General features: G+C 38.8%; 2 protein-coding genes across 2 annotated transcripts; one reads left to right on the forward strand and one right to left on the reverse strand.

Annotated features, from left to right (window-relative positions):
• Positions 1-1,544: 1,544 nt before the first annotated feature.
• LOC111336534 (homeobox protein MSH-B) lies at positions 1,545-3,437 on the reverse strand. The gene is made up of 2 exons (XM_022942642.2): positions 2,959-3,437; positions 1,545-2,258 (listed from the first exon to the last, which is right to left on the reverse strand). Exons 1-2 carry the CDS (start codon positions 3,251-3,253, stop codon positions 1,816-1,818), a joined length of 738 nt encoding a protein of 245 aa, XP_022798377.2. The 5' UTR covers positions 3,254-3,437; the 3' UTR covers positions 1,545-1,815.
• Positions 3,438-9,557: 6,120 nt separating this feature from the next.
• On the forward strand, positions 9,558-25,966 carry LOC111336504 (WD repeat-containing protein 43). Its single transcript, XM_088744512.1, has 19 exons — positions 9,558-9,771; positions 10,623-10,760; positions 11,936-12,057; positions 12,243-12,363; positions 13,285-13,436; positions 13,950-14,052; positions 14,383-14,447; positions 16,808-16,868; positions 18,114-18,224; positions 18,557-18,796; positions 19,126-19,178; positions 19,534-19,621; positions 20,477-20,569; positions 21,281-21,312; positions 21,727-21,790; positions 22,470-22,583; positions 23,953-24,025; positions 25,094-25,146; positions 25,784-25,966. The coding sequence occupies exons 1-19, from the start codon at positions 9,592-9,594 to the stop codon at positions 25,889-25,891; spliced, it is 1,971 nt and encodes a 656-aa protein (XP_088600638.1). The 5' UTR covers positions 9,558-9,591; the 3' UTR covers positions 25,892-25,966.
• The last annotated feature ends 207 nt before the right edge of the window (positions 25,967-26,173 follow it).

Genomic DNA, 26,173 nt, shown 5'->3' on the forward strand with positions numbered 1-26,173 from the left:
TAACAGGGAAATAAAACGTTAGGAAGCGAATGGTTAAAATTTGAAGCCGGGGTTTCCAGTATATCGGTTTCCTCTTGCATGGAAAAAGAACGGTGAACCCAAAAGACTTCCGTGAGTCAATAAAAGTGCGTGAATGCCTCAAGAACCCGAGCGTGCCGTCTGAAAATTACATAACCATGGTACAATTTTTCGTAAGAAGCACTCAGGAAAATTCAATTGTGGAGCTGTTATGAAAAGAATGAACATGTTCAAAGGTGGGCCGCGCGGCACTTGAACAAACAGTCTTACTTCATCCATTAGAAAAGCAATTATCGTAATTAATGAAAAGTCTACCAGGGCTGTGATAATAAATCATTTGCAGTAGCTAACTGCCAAAATGAAAATCTTCGTCATGTTTTCCAGTGGCAAATGATTTTAATGAGCACTCGATTGCCGACATTCGTACGTTCCATGCGACTACTTTCACGCAGTTAACGAAGAGGGTTTTGGGTTCAGTTTTAAGCTTCATAGGGCACACGAAAAGAAAAAGGTTAAATGAAAAAGCACTTATGCTATTCAGTGTATTGTTCTCTCTCGAGCTGACTACACTTCCCACCTTGAAAGTATTAACATAACAAAAGGATATTTTCAACTATCGCATCTTCTGTGTGATGGGCGTACTATTTTGTGGTGAGCTGATTACTTTCCTTTCCATGAGTGGAATCAAACACTCCACTTCCCTGAATCACCGACGAGGCATTATGAGTATAGACAAGTATCTGTGGACTTTTCATTTAAAAAAGCAAAAAAACTTGAAGATTTTACGGAAAGACTGAAAAGTCAAGCCTCTTCCCAAAACCCCAGTCTTCAACGTTAATGCCAAGTTTGAGGTTCAATTGAAGTTTCTATACGATATCTACTTTTTTAAGATTACCCCACTAAACGTCTTTCTAGTTTCGTGGAAGTGTATTGTCAAGTTCATGTCTGGCGTCTTTCCAAAAAAGGCTTTTACCAGCGAACAGTTATAAACCACGAAAATCACCCCCCACATCAACAAAATGAATAAGGATTTGGCATGTCAACTATCCTTCACTCAAGTCGTACTCATGCGAACATATGGCATCCAAAAAATCTGAGAGCATAGGGTCGTTGTCAAACGGACCCTAATCATGCACCTTTCACTTTATAGATTGGAAGTTTACATAGGGTTTATTAATACAAAGGGAGGCTTTTTGCATGTCATGGTTAACATCATTGTTCTGACACGGCTGCTGGGGGACATACAGAAAAAACAATTTTTCTTTGGGAGAAATTTGCTACCTCCTCGGAGAAATTACAACTGCAATAACAAAAGGACTTGCAAACTAGTTTTGATTTAGACCACACGCATGAAACGTGCGTCGGTTGGCAGATTTCTCATTAGTGTTGACTTGGTGCTGCTTTTGTTGCACCTAACTGACGATTTAAATCGAATAGAGCAAAAACTCACCGTTTTTTTTTTTTTTTTTTTTTTTGCGTTACTTTTTCTTTGCGTGAACATGCTGTGGCTAGAGTTTTACACAGAATGAAAAGAAACTTGCATATTTTAATTCATTACATGATAATTAAGAATGAAAAACCTAACAGGGGTACATATATCAACTCACCGCAAATAAAATCGTCATCTTACAGTAAAACACGATACTTAATTTGATAAAAGCTATAAGTTTCTTTCGACTTGCAGCATTGATCGAAATAAAATACTATTCAGCTCAAAGCGGAGAGCTCGGAAAGCATGCCTGTTGTTTAAAGTCTCTGGCCTCCTAACGTTGGTCGAAAGCTTATTTTCACGTTCCTTCAGCTGAAGGGAAATGTCCCCATTGTTTCGGGCCCGTTCTCACCCATGTTGAAATACTTATTAAGCATTTCATAGTGTGAGTGGCTGCCCAAACCAAACCAGTCCATGGAAAAGTTTGAGGTCAGTGGAAGAGGCGCAAAACAAGCTGTTAACTGCGTATTTAACTCAACCTGTTCCGAGAAATTTGTTGGCCGCTCATCCATCCTGTTAATCGAACTTTCTTCTTGGTTACGTTTCTCTCTCGCGCGTCGGTTTTGAAACCAAATCTTGATTCGATGTTGTGGTAAGTCCAAGCTGCGCGCCAGCTCGGTGACTTGTTTTCCAGACAGATAGTGATTTTCTGTGTATTTTTGCTCTAAGGTCATCAGCTGTGAAGTGGAGAATGGCACCCGAGGACAGCCACTTGAACGACGTTTGCTGTTGTTGAGTCTTCTCTTTGACCCTGCATAACAAGGGCTTTATTTCAATGCGTTATATAGTACTCATTCTAAACCTGTCATATATATGTTGTAGTTTGCCACTGTTCAATGTTCAAGTACTCAACCGCAAGCCGATTTAAAACCAAACTTTCAACCATTGAATTGTTTGACAGGCTTTTTGTTTATCTGTTACAAACATCAGATTACAAACCCACAAGAGAACGTAAAATCAGTTTAAAAATTGTTATGAACGAATAGGAATCCTTCCTTTGAACCTCGCTTGTTGTTAGCATAGTTAGTAATATATTTTCCTTCCCTAAAGCTTTTAAGTTTAGTTTCAAACCGGAAAGATCCGGCTAAAGGTTTCTCCTTATATTTAATAACAAAAGTGCACTGAACTCACCACCTTTTTAGTAAACCAGAGTATACCTCGTTACAATTAATTATCTTTATCAAAGACTTCAAAAGAAGTACTTACATTCATACTTTATTTGATATAGGAAGTTAACTTAAAGGTAGCCAGAGACTGATGTGGACCGAAGCTATCTGGAGGGAACTGAATACTTCATCGCTCAAATCGCCAGCCACATGCCGGCTAAACGAATTGAATCACCTGAACGACAACCCTATTTTGTTAGTGCCATTTCCCAAATCATCATGCAAAACAGCGTTCGCATCGATACCTTTCAATATGCCAAAACTATATCTACAAATAACACTCACTTGGAAGTTTAGGCGGTGAGTAGCGTGTATATGCCAACCAAGGTAAATGGGTAATTTTCGTCGAATTTACCATTTCTTTTTTAGGTGGCCCTTGCCGGTCTTCAATTTCTGCTGATCTCGTTGTGTATGCTTTGTTCCCGGCGTGGACAACATGCGTTGTGTTTAGCGCGGTTTCTTCTTTTCTTCGCAAAATATTATCAATTGAAAATGCAAGGTAGGGCTTGCAAGAGCCATGTTGTCCTTTCTGTTTGATATCTTTGTCCAACTTGTTGTCCTCGCGCCTCGAGTTCGCCATGGTTTACCTTTTCAATGTGGTCGTTCAGATTACACTCCGTGTTTATCATGTGGCATAGTTCTCCGTAAATTGATTTGAGATCAGCGATTTTTACTTAGTTCAAGTATATTTACACATAATACATACTCTTGTCAGTTTTTATTAGCGGCAGATGAGTACACGGATTATATAAGCTGATTCTAATTCGATCTGATGGCCACAAAATAAAACCCTGAAAGCCAATTCTTACCTCGGGAGTTTCCTGAGGAAGGAAGACTGCAAGTAATATTCGTCAAATCGTTTTTCTTGCGTTTGTTAGAGTTTTTGCGACATGACAGAATTTTACGTTCCCATCTGTGTTTGATCAGGTCGGCTTTCTTTCACAGAAGGCTCAATTTTCCTTTTAAGCTTTGCTTACATTTACACATATCCATTATAAACCGACATACAGCTCGTAAACTTGGCACACACTGCGCGAATTCTATCAGCGTGAAACACTTGAAACGTGTGAACATCGAAACCACAAAACGTTACAAGTCCTTGAAACATTGCCTGGAAAATTTATTTAAGAATTTTTTTCTACCTTGCCGTTTGCACGGTACATAGACAGCATGCCAGAAAGGTTTTTCTTTGTTCTGTCAAATTCAGTCCGTGAGAGCAGAGTCGAAGTTTGTTTGCAAAGCGCTTGATTGATTCTGAACATTTCCATTAAGCTGTCAACAAGGGCAACCATTTTCACTACAATATTTTATCTTATCAATAATTGAAAACTCCTAATAACAAAGGCTTATTTCAAGAGCAAATCCAATCAAAGATTTGATGACCTTCTCACACAGGATCGCTCTCTATTTCTCGCTCTAAATAGAGAGAAAATGTTACACTGACCGAGGCTACGCTGATTGAGTGCAAATTTGATAACACGTGCAACATGATCACCACAGATCCTTTTTGTTACAAAACTTGCCATAATGTGCTCTGTATTAGAAAGCGACTTTAAGTAAACAATTTCGAAGGGAATTTAATTTCCATTGAAAAAGTTTGAATAGCAATCGACCCAACAATGGTTATCTCTCTGATACACGTCAAACAAATCATTACTAGACATTTGACAAGAGATGTTCGTTTTATTAAATTACCGAAGGGGTGATATCTGAGGTGATATCGAACAATCATCACTCGTTAGCAACCCGCGAAAACGCGTCAGAGTGCGGGTGGTCTATTTCTTTCCCCTTCAATGACCGCTGACATTTCTAACATCGCATAAATCCTGACAGTGCATAAGTTCAGTCTTGAAGGTTTTGTAAGAAGAACGCACACGAAGGCTTTGCTCGATATTGAGGTTTACTGTTTGAAATGTTAAACACGAGGGGTGTATCGCCAGTAGAAGTATCTTGAGGAGCTTGAAAAACAGCACCAATACTGAAGCAAGTGCTGTTCGAACGTTATTTAAAAAGCCTACATAAGGGTTACCCACACGCTAAAAAGTGAGAGTCACCTTGTAGAATTTGATGAAAAGTACCACACGAAAGTTTACCCTGCTGGCAGAGGCATTTATTTGTTAACTTACCCTACGGTCCACGTAAAAATAAAGTCCTCTGCGCTCGGCCTGTTAAATCTTCTTGGAGCATGCGCAAGTTTGTGGATAATCTGATTTGCAAAACCGGTCAGAACCTGTTTTAAACACGTTTTTGTGCGCACGTGTCCTATTTAGTTCGCAGAGTACTACCGGGAACTAATTTGTTTCTAAGCAACAGGCCGCGCATGTTCGAAGAAGATTTAACAGGCCAAGCGCAGAGGACTTTATTTTTACGTGGACCGTAGGGGAAGTTAACAAATAAACGCCTCTGCCAGCAGGGTACAAGAAAGTACTACTCAGAGGCTTTCATTTGAATGGTCACACGCTAGAGTTTCATCCACAGACTTTCAAACGGGGTGTGACAACTCTAACAAAAGCTGTTTGAGCAATACTAGGTCTTAACTTAAGTCGTCCCGGAAATTTGGATCATCCTCCCGAATTTTTGCGATACTTTCCCGAAAATTTTTAACATTCCCGGCATATATTCTAAGATTAGCCGTTAATTACTACTTGTGTAACCTTAAATATTACACGTTTTGCATGTTTAGCATTATTTCAACCATGAATAGCGTCTTTACAGTAAAACATTTCAATTTTAATTAACAAAGAAACAAAACATCTATAGAATGGCCGTATTTTCGTTGCATAGCATGCATCTTTCATTTCCTATGAGGTATTTGTTGTGCTAACGTGTACGAGTAAAAGAAGCCTGAAGTGTTCCGTTGACTACGTTGAGCAATGAGAAGCCCTCTGCCGTCTTGTGTATGCCGCAAGAATGTAGAATGTACAAGAATGTAGGTTGGATAGAAGACGCTTAGTTAATGTGTCTAATTTTTCTAATTTTTCATACATTTTGTATGTAATTTTTTTTCCGTGCCGCCCCTTCTACCTTGCGAAAATTTACAGACAAATGTATGGAAAATTAGAAAAATTAATTGAGCGCGTCTTAGCCAAGCTACATATCCTTCAAACTTAGTGAATACAATCTTCTGCTCAGTGTTCTAGCGTTGCGATTCATAAATTGCGTAAAATTCGATTTTGGGAAAAGTTATTTGCCATAGGATTCCCATACAAACACTGTAATTTCTGACCGCTTTGCCTACCCGTCAAGATGGCGCCGAAAACCGTGATAAGGCCTATTATCAGCAACGTTTTGCAGCATAATTGTTTTTTCTGAGAAGAGTTTATGAGAATTTCATAAGAACTGACGCAGAACTAAATTATAAAATGCGAACTCTTACCAAGAGGCTTTACTCCGATATCCTTGAGGTCCGTTTTTAGAGTTCCATCAAAGAAGTGTGCTCCCACGCACTTTATTTTCCCTGAAACATCCACAATGTTCCTCTCAAGACCTGGTCAAACAGCACATGATAGTCGATGATAGTCGATGGTAGTTGAAGTGCGCGCTTCCGTTTGACCACCAACTATCATGCACTATTATCGACTTTCACTAACTATCATGCACTATCATCGACTATCACCAACTATCATTCATTTTGAGCTTGTTGAAATTCTTCATGATAGTCGATGATAGTTTTTCTCGTTTGACCACGCGGATGATAGTTCATGATAGTTTTTTTGTAAGCTGTTTTCCCCGAAAATCGGCGGGCTCGTTTAAAATGGTCGCCAAAAGCTCCTCGCGAGGCTCAGCTTTAGCTTCAGAAATTCGTTTTTATACCCAAGATAATAATAATGAGAAAGAAAATATTGAAAACCAAGGATCTGGAGAAAGCGTCAACTCGCAGGAATTCGAAGCCGGACACCGCCGAAAAAACAACGTTTCACTAAACGTTCAACGGCGAGATGGAGTAATGACCTGATATTACGTCTAATAGACGTACATTCCTCCAACAAATCGATTACTATTATGCAAGCGGCCGCCCTCTTTCGTCGTACATTCATACTTCAACAAGTTTGTTTGTCTCACGGGAAGCAATGTTAGTTCACATTTTACGCGGAAAGAGCCTGGAACTAGCTGCTCGCGTGACTTTGCTCGCGCGACTGACGGTGAACTATCATCAACTATCACGAACTTTTTTGGCCGTTTGACCATGCGAGTGATAGTTGGTGATAGTTGATGACAGTTTGAAGAGAATCAACTATCATCGACTATCATGCGCCGTTTGACCAAGGCTTAACATGTTTTGCGTTAGCCAGGCGCATACATCCCCGACTTCCCATTTCTCAAATGACTTCCCACCTGATATAAAAAGCGAAAACAGTACTTTTGCTAAGCATTACAACAGTAATACACGTAAAGTTGGAAATATTTAAATCTCTGTTAACGTAAACTGACTTACTTTTTAAAAATTAATTCAATATGTATATTTCTATTTTTTAAAGCGCTTAGATCAAGTCTGGATAAGTGCTATATAAGTAGTTCTATTATTATTATTATTATTATTATTATTATTATTATTATTATTAAAGCATCCGGATAACATTAGGATATTTACTTCAAACTGCATTTTATTGGTCGTGCCATGATCGCTATAGCCTAAGCTTGCTCTTTTCGCCTTTTGAATCCAAACTTGTTTCTGATGCTCACAAAGCGAGGAATAAATTAAAAACCGTCGCTAACCATACACGGAACCTTGTTTGATACGTTTATACCTGAAACGGATCTGGATGTGACTGCTGTGAAGGTTGCACGTGGTTGAATGGAGTGTGGAACCCAACTGTGTGCCCTCCCAGTAGGGTGCGTTTCTGATTGGTTTGTGTAAACCACAAGCCGCGGCGCTGCACTCGCTGTTTGAATGTTTTCATTTACAGACTGAAGATTTCTTGCCTAACTTACCGAGTTTAACGTAAATAAAAACATGAAATAAAAATTCCTTCGATGTCCCGATTTTTTTCTGCAATGTCTCGGAATTATCGCGTGTTTCCCGGTAAAATTTCCAAGTGTCCCGATTCCCGGAGAAATCTCCAGATTCCCGGAACAATTTTGGCTTTGTCCCAAAACAGCGTTTGTTAGTGTTATCACCCCCCGTTTTCAAGTCAAAACCATTTTATGCAGTATGTGGTGTATTGCGTTACAAAAGGTCACATAGCGTACGTTACTGTAACCTAACTTCCAATTATGCTGTAAATCTACTGTCCTAATTGAAAGTAAAATAACTGATTACGAGTATTGTACGGTAAATATATCATCTTGATTATTGAATAAAGTACAGTTGAATTAGAGGAATGGAATTAATCGCTTGATCTCAGCAAGTACATCGAACAGAACCCTATGAAAGCACTTCTCGGTAATTACTCTTGAGATCTCTTAAATGTTATGACTATTTGGTAAATCATAGCGAACAGACCGAACAGTACTACACTTAAAATTGTTGTTCAAAGGCTTTCGGTTGAGTAGCAATAGCTACTATACGCTATACGTGATTAAACTCCATTTACTGCTTACATTCGTATGTTAACTCAAAGGCCATAACAGCGACAAGCATCTTAGAATTCTCCCAGCATCACAATAAAGAAAATCATTTTCAACTCAAGAATGTCTTGATTTTTAGACAAATTATCCTTGTAAGTACTCAGGAAATGTATAGAGAACAGTCTGGAAAATGTGCATGCTGATGTTAGGGTGAAAGGCAAAATAGAACCATTAACAGCCCATGCGGCGCGAATCACAGTTTACAAGATAACAGATATAAACACCAAATACTGTGAGAATCAGTTAACTGTGAACACTCTGACTTAAATCTGACAGCCAGCTTCTAGGCACTAACGAATAAAGTGAAGTTCATGACACGCGAGGAAACCTCACAGACTAAATGCCATTGTGCTGATTTGTGAATCTGTTCTAAAGAAAAGGTGAGAAATGGTACTTCAGAAAATATCTGAGCTTCCGACAGGATTCCGGGAAAGATCCTGAATTAGCATCTTAAGGCAATCCTGGGAAAGACTTAAAGTCACTGATCCAAGAGCTATCTCGTAACCCAGCTGGGGACTTGCTTTGAAAACGAGGGATCACACTCACGAATCTCCGCGCGCCTTGCGTGAAGTGGATTATGTCGCTGCATTTCCTTGTGTATCTGTAGGCTCTTATTCATCGCGGCGAGACAGGAAAATATTTGTGCTATTTAGATTCTTCGGATTCACGCATTTGTGCACACCTGAATAAGTAGATTTAAACATTATTGACGTAGAAACAAAAATATCTCAAAATGAAAAAGGGTGCGCCAGGACAGCCTCGTAGCTACGCTCCCACCCGGGCGTTATCCCAATTTGATTCCAGGAAACTCTAAGACAGGATCTCGACGAGATCCCGTTCCGATACAGGTGACAAACGGAACAAACTGTCACGTGGATGGCGACCAAGATCTCCAGTATTGCGACTTGGAGTAGGTAAAACTAATCCAAGGTAAAACTAATCCAAGTTAGTGAGTGTAACTGTCAAAGAATTTTTTTCTAACTATCTAGACGGCCTTCCTTTTTTTTTTTTTTCTTTTTCTTTTTTTTTTTTTAATAATATCGGGTATGGGCTCCTGATGGGCTCCTGTTAATATTTTATTTTCATCAGTTTTAATTTGCCTCATAGGAGGTAACACCTCACAAAGCACAAAGCTTAATCTATATAACACTCCTGTAGTCAAGGAAGAAAGTGAAGAAAAATCCAAACTAGTTTTAGCTGTTAATGAATTGACGTTACCCGCCTCACGAATAACCTGCAACTCAACAAATTCGTCGTCCTTCGTTTTCTTTCACTTCCATTCTTTCCCATTGCTCGCTAGAAGTCTGGGTACTACATCACTGGTCCCACGTGCAAATGGAACCATGAAATATGGACGGTAGTGGATGTGCTTTTGATAATAATGGCCGTGCTTTAGCACTTTTAACCCCAGATGGTCGCCTAAAAATATGGGACTGTACTGCTGGATCATTAAGGCATGAATACACTCCTCCTTCGCACCTCTCTTCGTCTTGTACTTGCTTAAAATGGAGTCGAACTTCGAGATCTGTGGTAAGCATGCATGGTCCTTAGAGTACGTGTGCGCGGAGTATTTTTGAAAAGAATTATCTTCTTTGCTGTTGTTAATGAGCTAAGACCGATGTAATATTCTGTACTGCTTCGAGTTTTTGGTTTTTAGATTAATCGTAGAAGTCAGTTGTTATAAATACGATTCAAATTCGTCTTTTTATGATGTGGAAAATTCGAATACCTGTCGACAATTTTTGACTTAGCTGAATTTCCGTTTGTAATACTACAGTATTTAGAAGGCTTCTTTCCACAGGACGCGCTCAAAATATATTCAGAATAGAGCCTTTTATCTCAGAAAAGTAATAAACTGAGAATCTTTATCTTCTAGTGTTCGAGAAAAATTGCAATGTGGTAGAGTGTGACTTATCGTCATTATCCATGAATTGTGTCGTAATTTAGAACTTTTTGTCACGCTGTTGTTCAGTTTAGAGTGTTATGTGCAATAAACAGTTGTAATGGAAGCGTTTGGTACAAAGGGCAACGTTTAAGTTTTTAGCGGAATTGTATTGGTTACAACATCAGTTGTGTGTGTTGGTAGAAACACATGTACATATTAGGAGACGTTGGTTTTAGACGGTTTGGTATGGTGTAATTCATATGATCATATCTAGACCAGATATCATTCACCAGTAAATCAATTAGTAAGGCTTGATTATCATAAATTATCTAGTAAAGAGACAATTGTAAGGCCTCTTCAACATCCAAGGTACTTAATGTTGATTTGCAGGTTCAATTGTTGTGAAATACCAATTTCTCGGGGGTCTGACAACCCACATTTTGTATTTCAACTTTCTTGTTGATTGAATGTTAAAACTGGATATTTATCTTAACAGACAACTCAAAGAAGAAAGAAATCAAAGACTTCAAGACAGTCAGAAAGTTCAAATGCAAGTAATTCAATAGCACTTGGTACCTCATCAGGTGATGTTCTTTTATATAGTGTGACAGCTGGGGAAGTAGACCAGAAATTGGTAAGTTTGATATACAGTTGATATAACTTCTCACGACTAATTTTAGGCATCTGCAAAAGAATGTCCTGTGAAGACATTACTGCAACCTTCATTTCCTAACCAAGAAGTCATTAAATGCAATGTAAATCCCCTACAACCGTTTGTAGCAAAACAGGAAACAAAGTGAACCTTAAAGAAACCAGAACTGAACAATTGATCATGCAATGTGATTTTCCAGGTTAGAGTAGTTGTGAAAACAAACAGAGACAACATTAGTTGGTACAGACATGTAACAATCACATAACGATTTAGAATAAGCTGCAGCAGGCTACAAACCCCCCTCACCCTCCCCTTCCCAAGGAAATGATGTGTAATCACAGAAAACAAATTGCAATATTGTCTAGGGAGGAGAAGGGGTGAAAGTTAAGGGATAGAATTGTTAATAAAGCTAATTAACAACTATTCACCAAAGTGGAGGTGGTTAGTGGTGGATATTTACCGAGCCGCGAAGCGGCGAGGTAAATATCCACCGCCAACCACCGACATTGAGGTGAATAGTTGTTTTAGTATATACTAAAACAGTGAGATAATATACACCACCGTTGTTAATTTGAGTGAATTCTTCGCTTGTCACGGATGTAAACCGGGATGCCATTTTTTCCCGAGTTGCTCGGAGGTAAATAGCAAAGGATATTCGAAGTTTGACTAGCCAATCAGAGCGCGCCTTCAACGCTATCCACTGTTTTAGTATTTACTAATCCAGGATATTGCTATCTAAGTGATATTGAGTAAGCTATTTTGTCAAGGATTGAAAGGTGAATGATGGGTTAAGTATTTTCTTCAAATTTTGGTGTTTACATATATCTTATTAACCAAGCGCGAGGGCCGTACTGGGAGAATATTGGCCTAAGGTCTTGACAGTACAGACCGAGCGCAGCAAGGTCCGTACAAAAAAGACCAAGGGCTGATATTCTTCTAGTACAGTTCCGAGCAAGCTTGGTTGATAAGAGATTTATTATACGACTGAAGTTGAAAGGGACACAAGTGCGGTATCATTCAGGACAATTCGGGAAAGTGCCTGGTACAATACTGAGAGAATATTGACCAGCAATAGAGCATTTTGATTGGTTGATTTTAGTTATTGGCCCTCTGACTGCCCAAGTTGTGTAATAAATGTAATTATAATCTTTTTAAAGGAGGGTGGACATGACAGTAGAGTTAACGACCTGTGTTGGAGTGATGATGATGGCGCATTGTTTTCTTGTTCAAATGATAAACATATAACTGAGTGGAATACAGAAAATGGGCAGAGAAAATGGTAAGTTTTTTAATTTACTTTCATCATTCTTTCCTGTTAAGATTAGTAGTTTAACCTTCTTCTTGTGTTATTTTGCTTAAGGGAGCCTTGCATGGCATTTATTGATTAATATGTATGAAGCGTATACTAATATTTTTATCAGTTTTTCATAAATCTTCATGTTACTTTAATCTTGTTCTCAATAGTAAATGGAAAGCAGATAAACATGGCGTAAGGTGTATGCGGCTTGGTCCAAAAGGAAACACTCTTCTCTCTGCTGGCAGAAGTATTAAACTTTGGGACTTGGCAACAAAAGAAGCTCTTAAGGTAATAAAGTAACTCTACCTGACATTGTTATTGAGCAAAATCAAAGAAATCTTCCTTCCACCTTGCTCCTCTCTTTTGCCCTTTTTATATGCTTAACGCAATGTATGCCCTTTGCAGTGCTTTCAATGAGATTTGAAATAGGTGGCTGCCTCAGTACAGCACCTGCGGGAGAGCGACTTGAGCATGTTGAGCGCGGTGAAATATACCCAGTGACTCACAACAGAATATCCGCCAAAGCTCCAGTGGGTGCCGGGTCTTATTGAAAGCACTGTCTTTGGGTAATCATCGAAGACCATGGCAGTCTAATGGTACTGAAAGATAGTTATTCTTACAAGCCAGTTTTCATAATGGATCTATTTCTCCTCTCAACCACATCTCAAGTTTTACAAATAAAGAAGCAAGAAAAACCCTGAAAAGGGCAACTTTGTGGTGTATCATAAAGTGTCCTAACATTATCACTCCTAAATCACGCACTAAGGATACGAGAATAATGGAAATTATCAACAACCATCGAAGCTGTGGATTGTTAAGCAAACTCTCCTTTTCAACACCATAGGAAATGTACAGGGAACAGTATGGAGAATATGCATACTGAATATGCATAGTGATTCCTCGCTCCAAGTTGAAATCTTATGGGGATTGCGCCTTTTCTGTCTCTGCACCTAAGCTGTGGAATGACATTCCTGAAACCATAAAATCTAGTATAGATCGTAACACTTTTAAACGTAATCTTAAAACTTATGTTTTAAATGTTATTTTAATGAATGATTACGTTTGATTATTATTTTACTTTTTACCTTGATTGTGAAGCGCCTTAGAGCTTTTGGATAGGACACTATATAAATTGTCATATATTTTTTTATTTATTATGATATTAGGGTGGAAAGGGTTAATGTTGCTATCTGATCCCTGTCTTTGTAGAAATTTACAGGTCATGCATCTCCAGTTACACATCTCCAATTCATCCCAAGTAACTTGTCACATGATTCCAATGCAAATCATATTCCAAGTAATGGTATCAGTGGACAGTACTTTCTTTCTGGAGCAGAGCAGGATAGATTGATAAATGTATGGTAAGTAGAAGGAATACTTGACTGGTTTAAAGACGATTAATTTTTTCTGACTATAGATTAAAAGCTGTTGCTGTAGCAACATTCTCTTCTTCTTGCCTGGTTGTAAGCTCTTATGATCAACTCCTCTTTCTTCTGGGGGAATGCGGTGGCCTCATGGTTAGTGCAGTCAACTTTGGGTCAAGTCGTCCAGGTTCGAGCCCTGGCAGGGGACATTGTGTTGTGTTCTTAGGCAAGACACTTTACTCTCACAATGCCTCTCTTCACCCAGGTGTTTAAATGGGTACCGGCAAAGTTAATGTTGGGAGATAATCCTGCAGTGGACCAACATTCCATCCAGGGGGGAATAGAAATATTCCCGGTCACTTTATGCTACAGAAACCAGAGTTAGGCACCAGCCTGATAGGCCACTTGGCTCACAAAACAGACTTTACTTTTACCTCTTTCTTCTACCTTCTGGTTTTCTCCTCCACTCTTTTGTCAGCTAACAGATTTGCATGGGTTTTTCTGTCACAGGTACATCAACTTAGACTCACAAGATAAGAATGCACTGGTCTCACTCTCAATCACGGATGAGCCAATAGCAGTGGATGTTATACGACACAGTAACAGAGACAAGGTACATGTAACCACAAAAAGGGAACACATTGCCTGCTATTGCAGGGCTCGACACTAATGGAGCCCACTAGCCACAGACTAGTAGAAGTTCTGGTTTGGCTAGTGGTTTTCAATTTCCATTAGCCCAGTTTGGCTAGTAAACAGGGTGAAATTGTCATATCATCTATGATGTCACGAGCCACTTGGCTAGTAAGTTGAAAAGTTAGTGTCAAGTCCTTTATTGACTTTTCTTAGAAAGAAATTAAGATTAAGAAGTAAAATATAGCTTCACTTGTCCAAAAGAAGAGATAACAAACTTACATATGTTATAACACCATATTTTTATCTTCAGCCTATCCACATTGCTGTTGCCTCGAAAGATGGTCAACTACACATTTTTGAATATTCACTCAATGGGTAGGTTATCCCAAAAGTCTTTTTTTTCTTTTGGATTTCATTGTAGATATTCACTAAATTATTTTTGCAAAGTGGTTTTGCGGAATCATGACTTGTCTTACTGTGAGATGCAGTGGCCTTATGGTAAGCATGGCTGAGCTCAAGTACGGAGGTCTCCCTCTAAGCCCTGTTCAGGTCCTTCTGCTCTTAGACAAGATACTTTACCCCCACAATGCATCTCTCTACTTAGTTCTTATTAACCGAGCGGGAGGTCTGCATGGGAGAGTCTTGACTGAGGTCACCAGAACAGACTGAATGCAGTGAGGTCTGTACCAGCGACTGAGGTCAAGATTCTCCCATACAGACCGACCTAGCTCGGTTAATAAGATGTTTATTTTATGGCTGTGTCTTATATGCCAATTTTTTTTATTCTTTGTACCTTTTTTTCTAGACCGGTCTAGATGCCGGTCTAGATGCCGGTCTAGATGGGAAAATCTAGACCACTTTCAATATTGATTTCAGCCAATCAACCTCGTGAATTCGGTAGTTCCCAGTCTTTGTTAGACACAGCCATATAATAACAAGGAGTATAAACTGTAAGGGTAACCTATAATGTAATGCCATGTTGTGAAGGGAGGGGGAGGGGGTGGGGTGTTTGCCCTGTGGTGGACTGACATGTTGGAAGAGTAGCAACATTCCTATTCCTTCATGGGATGGAGATGGAGACATGGCTAGAAATATAAAAGAAAGTCTTAACACATTGACACCTGAACCGCCCGTAACCGGCCGAACCTCGCGATTGCCTCGCGTGAGAATGCTTTCCTTCCTACCTCCCATACTAAGTGGAGTTTTGTCCCCAAACTTCCTCTATAGTTTGGAGATCAATAAGCCAATCAGAATCCGTTGTTTGTGCATCTATTTTTTCAACTTTAGGGGGTACTAGAGGGGCATTACTCTATGCGTCTTCACTAAATGATCAAATTTGAAAATATGGCGTCCACGCGGTCAACCCTCAAAATTTTCAGGTCGGATTTTTCGTTCATTTGCGATCGAGTTAGACCTTGTGGAATTCAGAATGTATGGTAACAATGCTATAGAATACTCTACTTGGAAAAGAATGGATATCCAGGTCTTAAAAGTGACAGAATAAGCTCTCAAGTCAACGACACTACGATTCTCTAAGGCGATGCGAATTATGGACGTAAAGTGAAAACCGAACTTTCGGACTTCAAGCAGGGCCTGGCGACAATTTGACGATTCGATGACCCGTTAAATATTATGTTCGAGTAACAATGTGTCCAAAAAGTATAGTTTAATAGAAGATTTTGCATCAAATTGAAGTTTTTTCAGAATTTTCAACATAACGCTGCGCAATTTCTGGCCATGAAGGCAACTAAACAACGATCTAAGCATGATGAATTTTACCGTGTGGGTGTTGTACACGTAAGAAATTCGTACATTTTTCGCTTATAACAGCAAATCAAAAACTGTTTTGAATAAATCTGACATCCCAAAAATTTTTCTTGGCCATTTTAGTCTTGCTTCCTATTAATAGATTCCATAGAACTTGAGATCACTTCACTCACGGACAAATTTGCATATTCCCTTTTGAAATATGATCCACATGCCCATTTTCACACATGCAAAAATATTTAGCGATTTTTATCTTTCATCTTGATTTTTTAGTTAAACCATAATATGCACCTATCGCTTTTTCCGCCGGAAATAAGTTCTTTAATTACTCCTCTTTCACTGGAGCTTGTTTTTTGGAAAAGCTGATTTTTAAAAATTTACTGCGCATTGTGTTTGCCTTCTTGGTTTCTCCCAAATTTTGACTTTTCGTCGGCATGTGTTACACGTAAGTGTCAATGGGTTAAGCACTCTAAACAACAAATGTGTCTAGTTGCAATGATAACATTGAGATCGGATGTCAGCATTATCAAGCGCCTCTGGCAGCCGCTTCAGTCCATGTAACAATCTCACCTTCCCGCCCATCCCACCCCAGGGGAGGACATCCACCACATAGTAATCTCGTGCATGGGAAATTAACGTCTCCTACCCCTAACCCTGCAGGAGACAGGGCCTACGGTTTATTCGTCCCTATCCGAGAAGACTAGAATATCTATCCATTTCTTGATGTTATAGAAAGGTAGTAAGTTCTCCTCAGTTGTTTTAAGACCATGAGTATTGGTCTGTAGGGGGCCCAAACCCTCTACCTCCTGCACAACAATCCGGCACTCTAACCAATTGCACTAACCAGGAAGCGGATCAGCATCTTGGCCACTTTTCTCTTTACTTTAATTAGTATTATCATCTTAAGGTTCAAATAAAGATCTTGAAAGTGATGCAATCCTTAATTCAATTTAAATTGATTTATTTAGTGGTGGTAAGAAGCCATTGAGACCCAAAAGGACTATTCAACTAACATCTTCAGAAAAAAAGGTACCTTTCCTTTACTTGTTTGATATGTAGCACTACTGCTGTATTTATTGAAGTTCATTGATTTAGGAATATACATGTAATGGTGAAACATCTTTGGAATATTATGTCATGGCTAGGTAATGGCATATTCACCGGTGATGGTTTGTTCAAAGAAATGAGCTCTAAGCTGGAGTGGAAACCAAAGACACTGCTCAATTTACTTGTAGAATTGTCTGCATGATGTGCAACAGTTTGGATAAAAACCTGTTGAGACAGTTTCTCCACAGGCATGAGATACACATTGGAACTTCAGTGCCCCAAATATTATTACCTGACATCACGCACGCACGCACACACACCCACACACACACACACACACACACACACACACACCCACAAGCTTTATTTATAAACGGTATCAATTTCATATAAAATATGCTCTTCCGTCGAGCCATGTGTAACTTAAATAATACAAATAATCATTCATAAGCAGTCTAGATTGAGCACTATTTCTACTAATTAATACAACTTATGCTAATACAAATATTCCAATACTATATACCAACAGCAATGCTAAAACTAAAAGCTAATAATACAACTTGTCATACAATAAGAGCTATTAAATCCTAAAATAAAAAGATCATTAAAATTGTAAAAAAGCAATTGCTATGTCAGCAGGGATTCTTTGAAGGCAGTAACAGTGGTCTGGGTTTTACTAGTAGTTGAGAGGCTATTCCATAGCGTAGCACCTTGATAGTGCAGGCTTATGAAACTAAAAGAACAAAAGAATAAAGGCTGATAGTTTCTAAAGAAACTGTTTGGGGCTGCGTCGGTGGGGGTAACAAAATACTTTGGATATATCAACAAAATTGAAATGGTAAATTGGCCACCGTAATGATTACAAAAGCCGTCAGCTTTTGTAATCGTTACGGTGGCCAATTTACCATTTCAACTTTGTATATATATTCAAATTAAAAGAACAAAACCTTCCTCATCTTTTACACTTATGTATACCAAGACGTGTTTTTTTTTTTTTTTTTTTTTTTAAAAAAGAATTATTCAACAACATCTAAAGAAGTAAAAGGGGCAATTAAAGTATGGCCAAGGCTTAATAGTAATTGTACATTAAGCATAGCTGTCTCATCAATTTTTTAAGCAGGATTGTTCTGTAGTCTTCTAGCTCCTTAATCACAAATGTGTTTGATAGTAGTAGTGTTTTCCTGTTAATGATGTACACATACTTTTAATACCTTTCTTATCTTTTAGGATGGAACTCAGCCTCTTGCACCTGTGCTGTGTGTTCACTTGTTATCTGAAGGAGAACCAGAAGCATTGATTGCTTATGGATCAAGACTCAAACCACAGTTTGAAACTCTGGTGGGTACTTTGTGTATTCTGATACCTTGGCATGAATAGTTGTCAAAACACGAGTCCTTTTCACCAATAAGATTGTTTTCAGAATCACCTTCACCAAGGCAATCTCACTGTTTGATCTTTCGCTCCCACACCCAAGCCTTTGACGGTATTTAGGGTTTAATGTTTAATTATTGTAATCCCTCCTCCCTTATCAGTACTTTTTTTAAGATGCCCCCCCCCCCCATCTTCCTTCCTGATGGTGTATTGGTCTTCCAGATTATTTTCTTTCATTGAGTTAGGTTGAAAATATCATTTCTCCTTTATTTGCTGTTTTTTTTTTTTTTCTCCCACAGGCTTATTCCACAATGGAGGAACACACTTGTCTTGTAAGAGAGAGCTCTTCAAATCTTCTTCTCAATGATAGTGCCCATGAACCTTATCAAATTGACAAAGGGAAAGCATCATCTTCACAAATAACAACCCTGGGTCCAGGAAACATGACACGGGCAACTCCTGCCATGGTGTTGGATGATGGGAGGACCAAATTGAAGCGAAAAGCAGAACATGAAAAGAAGGAATCTCTTGAAGAACAGGTAAGTGTTTACCTGGGAATCTTTCGCCAAAACATTGATTGGAAGCTCCTTCAAGTTGCCAGGTTGCTTTAGCAGTGTGTAACATGTGTGGATTAACCCTACAACTCCCAGAGGTGATCAACATGTAAGTTCTCCCTATAATATCCATACATTATCCAGCAAACAGGTGATGAGAATACTCAAACTTATCAGGTAGAAGTTGTTGTCTTGATCTTACACCAAATTCTCGTAACTAATCTATAAAGAATTGTGTAGCAGCAAGAGGGGAGAATTAACAAGTAGATCTTGGGAGGGAAAGGGTTAATTAACCATTATCAATCTTTTTTCAGAGTATTGAGGACAGACTGAAGGCAATCAATGCTGAAGCTGCTGAAACATCGAGGTATTCTCCACAATGGCTTTGATTGGTTCATTAAAGAACCGTCTGAGATAACATTAGTTTTGGACTAACCCTATTCATCATGTTGCAGTTTGGTTTGGCACCCCTTTTCTATGAACACCTATTTTACGTATGATGCACGATCCTCGCAGTGGATAGCGCTATTTAAGCAATAGTGAAAGTCGTGCATCATACGTAAGGATCGTGCATCATACGTATCTAATACCGCAGTTCAAAATATATGAACTTCATATATTTCATTGTATCTAACACCTATTTTCTCAAGGTTACATTCCACAGATTCAAGGCCAGTGTTTGACAGTGTTCTGAAAAATCATGCTGTATTCTTTTTTTCAAGGAGAAGAGGAAACGACCGCCCAACAGCTGATTCATTAGCCCAGATGCTCATACAAGCTCTTCATAGTCAAGATAACTCTCTAATGGAGGTTTGATACTGCAAAATATTGCATCTGTTGAAAATAACCCATATAGTGAATAAGCGCATTGTTATACACTATGCCACACGAATCCCCAATTGAAGAGATAGATAGAAACTTTGTTAATGTGTCAAAGAACCTTCTAGTTTGGGAGATCTCCTGCACTAATGTGGGGACACAAAATGATAAAAATTATTTACAAAGAATATTACCTACTTAAGAATAAAATTAAGTCATATCATGTATGAAAAAAATATGAAATGAATTAAGAAGTACATAGAGCACAGCCCCTGCAGCTATCATCTAATAGGGAGCTGAGGTCACGCTTACGTATGCAGTTTTTGAAACTAGCTAATGTTGTGGCTGATCTGTCATAAGTTGTCAGTTTACTCCATAATTTAGGTCCTAAATAGCGCAGTGAATTTTTGCCATAAGTTATTGTGTTGTATCTAGGAATAGAAAAGTTGGCCTGTCTTGAAGCTAATCTAAAGTGTATTTCCTTGGATATTCCTTACTGCCTTGAACCCCATGATCCTCAAAGAGTGACTAGCATCTAATTTCTCCTTGCCCTTTCTCCCCTGAATCAAACATTGAGGCTGAGAGATTACAAGAAATCATCACCAACCGAAGAAGTTCTTGATTGTTAAACAAATTCTCCTTGTCAGCACCTTAGGAAATGTATAGAGAACAGTATGGAGAATGTACATGCTGATGTTAGGGTGGTAAAGTATTTGAAGCCCCTCAGTATCTTTTCAAAAGCTTTTCTCTTTTTCTTATCAATTTTTAAGCCCTCATAGTGACGTGTATTGCAGCATTGTTTGTCTTTTTACATGCTTGGCTGATTAATTCTTGATTTATTTGCAGACTGTGATAAGGCATGGTGGTGGTAATAGATCAATCATGAAAAATACAGTTAAAAGACTTCCAGTGAATCTCACAATTCCATTCTTGAAAGAGGTTTGTTACATGTTCAGCTAATCAACACTGATACCTTTTGTAACCCAGTTTAAGCGAGCTAGCTAGAGTTTTTAAGTTAGTTAACATAGTGAATCTCACAATTCCATTCTTGAAAGAGGTTTGTTACATGTTCAGCTAATCAACGCTGATACCTTTTGTAACCTGGTTTAAGCGAGCCAGCTAGTGTTGTTAAGTTAGTTAACATAGGTACTGTGGCTCCATCAGAGTGCCAGCCAATCAGGGCTCCATCCAATCAGGGCTCCATCCAATCAGGGCTCCATCCAATCAGGGCTCCATCCAATCAGGGCTCCATCCAATCAGGGCTCCATCCAATCAGGGCTCCATCCAATCAGGGCTCCATCCAATCAGGGCTCCATCCAATCAGGGCTCCATCCAATCGGGGCTCCAATTCCGCCACAAGCTGTTTGCCAACGATAAAATTTGTGGTCACCGGGAAAAGGACACTCTGTAGGTTATTGCATTACGTAATAAACTGCTGACCACAAAGTTCCTCTGTGGAGTAAGGAATATGGCTGCTACGTGCTTTCGGAGACTCGCGCAACTTCTCAAGGCTTATTATTAAAGCATATAAGGATGGAGAGGCAAATGTTTTAGAATAAACTGATAGAGCACGAGTAACATTTTAAAGAAAATGATTGGGACAAAATCGTCATTATTTACCTGTTTTTTCTTTTTTTCTTTTTACTTCAGCTTGTTCACAAAATTCAAGCCGCACCAGGAAGGTAAGTAAAGCAGTTTGTATATTGCAGCCCTTTACACTAAAAGAAATTTATAAAACTGATTATCTGTAAAGTTGGTTTGACTAACTTTGCAGATCAACTTTTTCATTTCTCGAGATAGATGTTAGCACAGTTACATTCTTAACCCTTTCACTCCCAAGATCTCATTAGAAATTCTCCTAACTGTCTGCCCTATAACCCTTATGATGTAAGTTCTGAGAATTTGGTAAAGGATCAACTGACGATCTCTCAATTGATTTATTTTTTTTATTCTCATAACTTGTCTACTTGATATTGTATTGATATTGTATTGATATTGTAAGGAGAAATTCTATCTTGGTCGCTTATGGGAGCGAAAGAGTTCAAACATGTCTCCACCAATCAAATTTTTATTCTTCAATTTTCCTTCATTTTTAGAGGGGAGGGCCTCGTGTTGTGGATCAAACATATTTTAAGTACTCATATGGCATATCTAATGACGGTAAGTTCCTTCTATGGACACAACTGCTTCTTCTCTTCTTGTAAAAAGTTTGGTACAAGATGATTATTCGCTAAGCTACATTAAGGACTTGGTCATTGGGTGCAGTGTTTTCCTTATTTTAAGCATGCCAGGCCCAAGAAATTTTCAATTTTAAAAGCAATCGTTTTACCTGTTGAATTTTCAAGAATTCATAGCGATTTTATTTGGTATTAAGAGGTACTTAACGCTATTGTACTCCTTCGTGAACTACGGTTTTCTTAGAGAATTCTTGAAGCGTCGTCCAACTTCTTGCTGTCTCGTGAAAGGAAATTAGACATGTTACATACAAATTGTGTCTAGTAATCTGATTCTTAAAAGAAGTAGACTACGAGAAGTCGCTCCTTTCGGAAAAAGTCTGTCGAGCGAGTCAAAATAATGTAGCCAAAAAAAACTAATGTTAGTGTCCTATGTGGAAGTCTGGGAGCGAGGCGCCTACTTATCATGGGCCTCATTCCCAGAGATCTGCGCGGCGCGCTGAAATCAATGTTTTTTCGCCTGATTTTTTTGTTTCACTTGGGAGGTAGATTTCGCCGAAAAGGAGGGACTGCTTGTAGTCTAGAAGTTTTCCCGAGAAATTTGTTTCAGGAGTTGGCAACTTGAATATGTGGTCAAAGTTTGATTTCATTTGCTCAAAATTTAGGTACCAGACCTTGTGGATTCCCTTAGTGGATTATATGCCATGTTAGAATCACGTGTCAGTGTTTTCAGTAAATTGTGTAAACTACAAGGGCGGCTGGATCTAATGCTGTCGCAGGTATTGTGAGATACATTAACACGAAGTAGATTGTATTCTACATAAGAGGGATTGAGCACCGCGTTTTTTGTGAAACGTGAACGGTGAGGGTGACCACGTGAGCTTGTTTTTCCCGCCATTTTTTCACGTTTGCCAGTTGCGCTTTGCCGTTTCTACGTGAAAGTTCAAATGAATAAAGGCTGATAGTTTCTAAAGAAACTGTTTGGGGCTGCGTCGGTGGGGGTAACGAAATAATTTGAATATATCAACAAAGTTGAAATGGTAAATTGGCCACCGTTACGATTATAAAAGCTGACGTTTCGAGCGTTAGCCCTTCGTCGGAGCGAAACGAAGGGCTAACGCTCGAAACGTCAGCTTTTATAATCGTAACGGTGGCCAATTTACCATTTCAACTTTGTTGATATATTCAAATTACTACGTGAAAGTAACCTATTTCGCGTTTGCCGTCTACGTAAGATTTTCTTCACTTTTTTTCGCCCAGAGTAGGTGATTGCCGGATAACGGCACCAAAACTATTCTTTGTTAGTCATACAAGGGCACCTTCAAATCCTACACGAAGGGCAAGCTGACGTTTACTGTTTCACGTTAATGCGGTACTAAATCTCGTGATAGGAGCTTGGATGGTGCAAAGGTTAGGGGCCATGGTCCCATTTGGGTAGAGTGACGCAGTGGTCAAACCTATGGCGTGCGTCAATGTGTCAATTTTGGCCAGTCAGCCATGCGCCCATTTACCATCACTTAGATTTTTCACCACTTTCCCCTCAAAATGTGGACGTTTCGTTGGCCGTTTCTGCTTTTTTTCCGCACGATCCTGTCTCTTGCCTTATTAATGAAAAGTCAGGGATGAGTACATGCACTTAAGCAAATTAAGTGTAGTTGTCATGATGCTAAACGCCAGCGATTTTTTGTGATATGTTTATGGCTTAGTTGTGCTGTCTGTGTAGATAATGTCGTACGGTGACCTGCTCCCAAGAGGCATAAATGATGAGTCAGTCTTTGATAGGAATTGCCGTCAGATCAGTTATTAACTGAAGAAACTTTTTACTCTGAATGTCTCTGGGAGAAAGGTTTAAAACTCTTGAGCGCATTTCTGTTAAATGTCGTGGAACCAAAACTAAAGTTATCACAACAACGAATGAGAACAAAGGTAAAAAAAAGCGCGGGAAAACGCGGTTGACCTAGTTGGGATTGGTTCGTTCTGATTGGTTTGGAAGATGGCGCGAGTTCTACGGACCAATTACATTGCGAGGTAGACGAAGACCTGGATTACTCTCTACACTCAATTGAAAACTGCTTCATTTATTTTATCGTAGTTGTTGTTGTAGTTGTTTTAATGGTAATGGTGTTCTTGTTCATTTATTCTTCAAAGGTGGACTCTCAGAGTCACAACAATCCAGAGGAAGAAGAGCACGTTGAACCTACTGTTGTGTACCAAGAAGAAGGTATGTTCTTTTCTACGATGACCTTAGAATCGTACCACATGTTCTTGATGGCTTTCTTTTTGTTTGCATGTTCACCCGAGGTTTGTTAGAAATCTCTATTTTATATTGTATACAAGGAGGGGGGGGGGGGGTACAGTTAAAACTGGATTAAGAACACCCAGGCTGAAATTTGGTAAAAAAAAAAGGAGCATATCTATAAGAACACATTCAGCCTGAAAATTGAAAATTGTTCTTATACATAAAAACTCTTCCCTTTTCAGTTTAATAGAACAAACAGTGTCTGTAGCTTTACTGTGGTATTGCATTAAGATCTCTGTATAAATACTAGTAATTTCACTTGCTGTGTTTAGCAAATGTACAGCAACTGTATTTGGAATTAAAAGTCTTCTAATCACATGAAAAATATGCTCGGTTTTGCAATTTATTTTCTAATGTTGTGTGTGTTAAGTTTAATTTTCTCTCAAAGTTATGTATTTCATCATAGTTAGTAAATCCCTTGCATTTTTTTAGAAGTAAAAAATTAAGAACACTTGAGAACACTTTCAGGCTGATTTCACCTAAAATACCCGATATATAAGAACCCAATCAGCCTGAACCCCGAAAGTGGGTGTTCTTGTATGCGGGTTTTTACTGTACTGGGGTCTATTAGAAACCGCAAAACCGTAGAATAATATCCTCGAAAACCGCAAAACCGCTTAAAAAAACTCGATCAAAACCGAGAAACGCATGCGAAGCCGTACAGTGGTGACAAGTGGAGCGTAGAAGAGAAACCGAAACCCAAATAGGAACAACCGAAAACCACATGGGATGCTAAATCCGAAAACCCGAAGTGTTTTTGGTGAAAACCGAAAACTAATGCCGAAAGAGGGAAAATCTATAAACTGCAAAGAACACCGAAACCGAAAAACCAATCTGACAAATAGCCAAAACTGCAAAACCGAACACCCTAATGCCCCCCCTCCCCCTTTACAAGTTTTTGGATCAAATAACACAAGTTTTTATATTACATACATTGTGTGACACTTTGCTTCATGTAAATTTATATACAAATTTTTCACTTTTTTCTAGATTCAGACGAGGAACCCCTTGTACCTATCGAGGCTGAACACTCTGAGTCTGATGTGAGTTATCTGATTAATAACTTTAGTAAGGTAGAACGTGCGCTCGTATCATCCCAGTTTAGGGCAGCAGAACGCAACAATATCCAACGGCGTTGCTGTTTGGAACAGTGTGGACGGAAAGCAGAATTGACCGTACTTATCGATCAAGAGTTCATTGTGCTCTTAATTAGCGAACTTTTAAGTGAAACAGATTTATAAGTTGTCATAAAAGATAGTTTTGTGCCCGCCTTTTGCGATCGATACGATTCTCAGAAGCTTTAGATTGTATTTTGAAAACTAGAAAATTAAACAATGATGGAGTGATGAATCCCTTAGTGGATGATGTCACTTAAATTACGAGCGGACATTTTTTTTTTATCGCTTGCACTCTGCAACTTGCAAAATATCCGCGCGTATTTTCTGCTGAACCATTGGATATAAAGTACTTGTTGAACCAGCAAAACCGTAGAAGCTGAAATATTTTTTAGTTATTTTATTAAAGAAACACCTTAATAACGTGAATTTGAGAACCGAAGAATCTTCCTCTTTTGCTTCTTTGCGCATTTGTCATTCAGGTTTCTCTCGTTAACTGAAGCTCTGTCAGAACAATAAAGCTAGTGTGAAGTGACGGTCAGTAACCATGATTTTTTTCTTCTAGGAAAATTGGGATCAAGATGAAGAAGAGGAGGAATCGGAAGAAGATAGTGACAATGAAAATGAGATTGAGGTGGAAAATGAATCTGAAGACGATGAATCTGACGGTTGAATGTACAAATTCATGCAAACAGATCACATTGTAATTAGATTTTAACGAATAAATAATTGTTCATATATGAAACAAGTCAAATTTGTGTGGTAAAACTGCGAGGATGTAAGCGTCTGGAATTGTTTTGGTTTGCAGCTGCATAGTAAATTGAATCTTTTGAAAGTATAGGGAATATCTGAAAAGTGATGCAGGTATCGAGAAACGAAAGTAAACTACAAGGTTTTCGAAGTTGTGTTTATTTAATGAGAGCTGCACATCTGGAACGTTGCGGCTCATTCTTCG

The sequence above is a fragment of the Stylophora pistillata genome, chromosome 14 (assembly GCF_964205215.1).
Source record: "Stylophora pistillata chromosome 14, jaStyPist1.2, whole genome shotgun sequence".
Classification (NCBI taxonomy): domain Eukaryota; kingdom Metazoa; phylum Cnidaria; class Anthozoa; order Scleractinia; family Pocilloporidae; genus Stylophora; species Stylophora pistillata.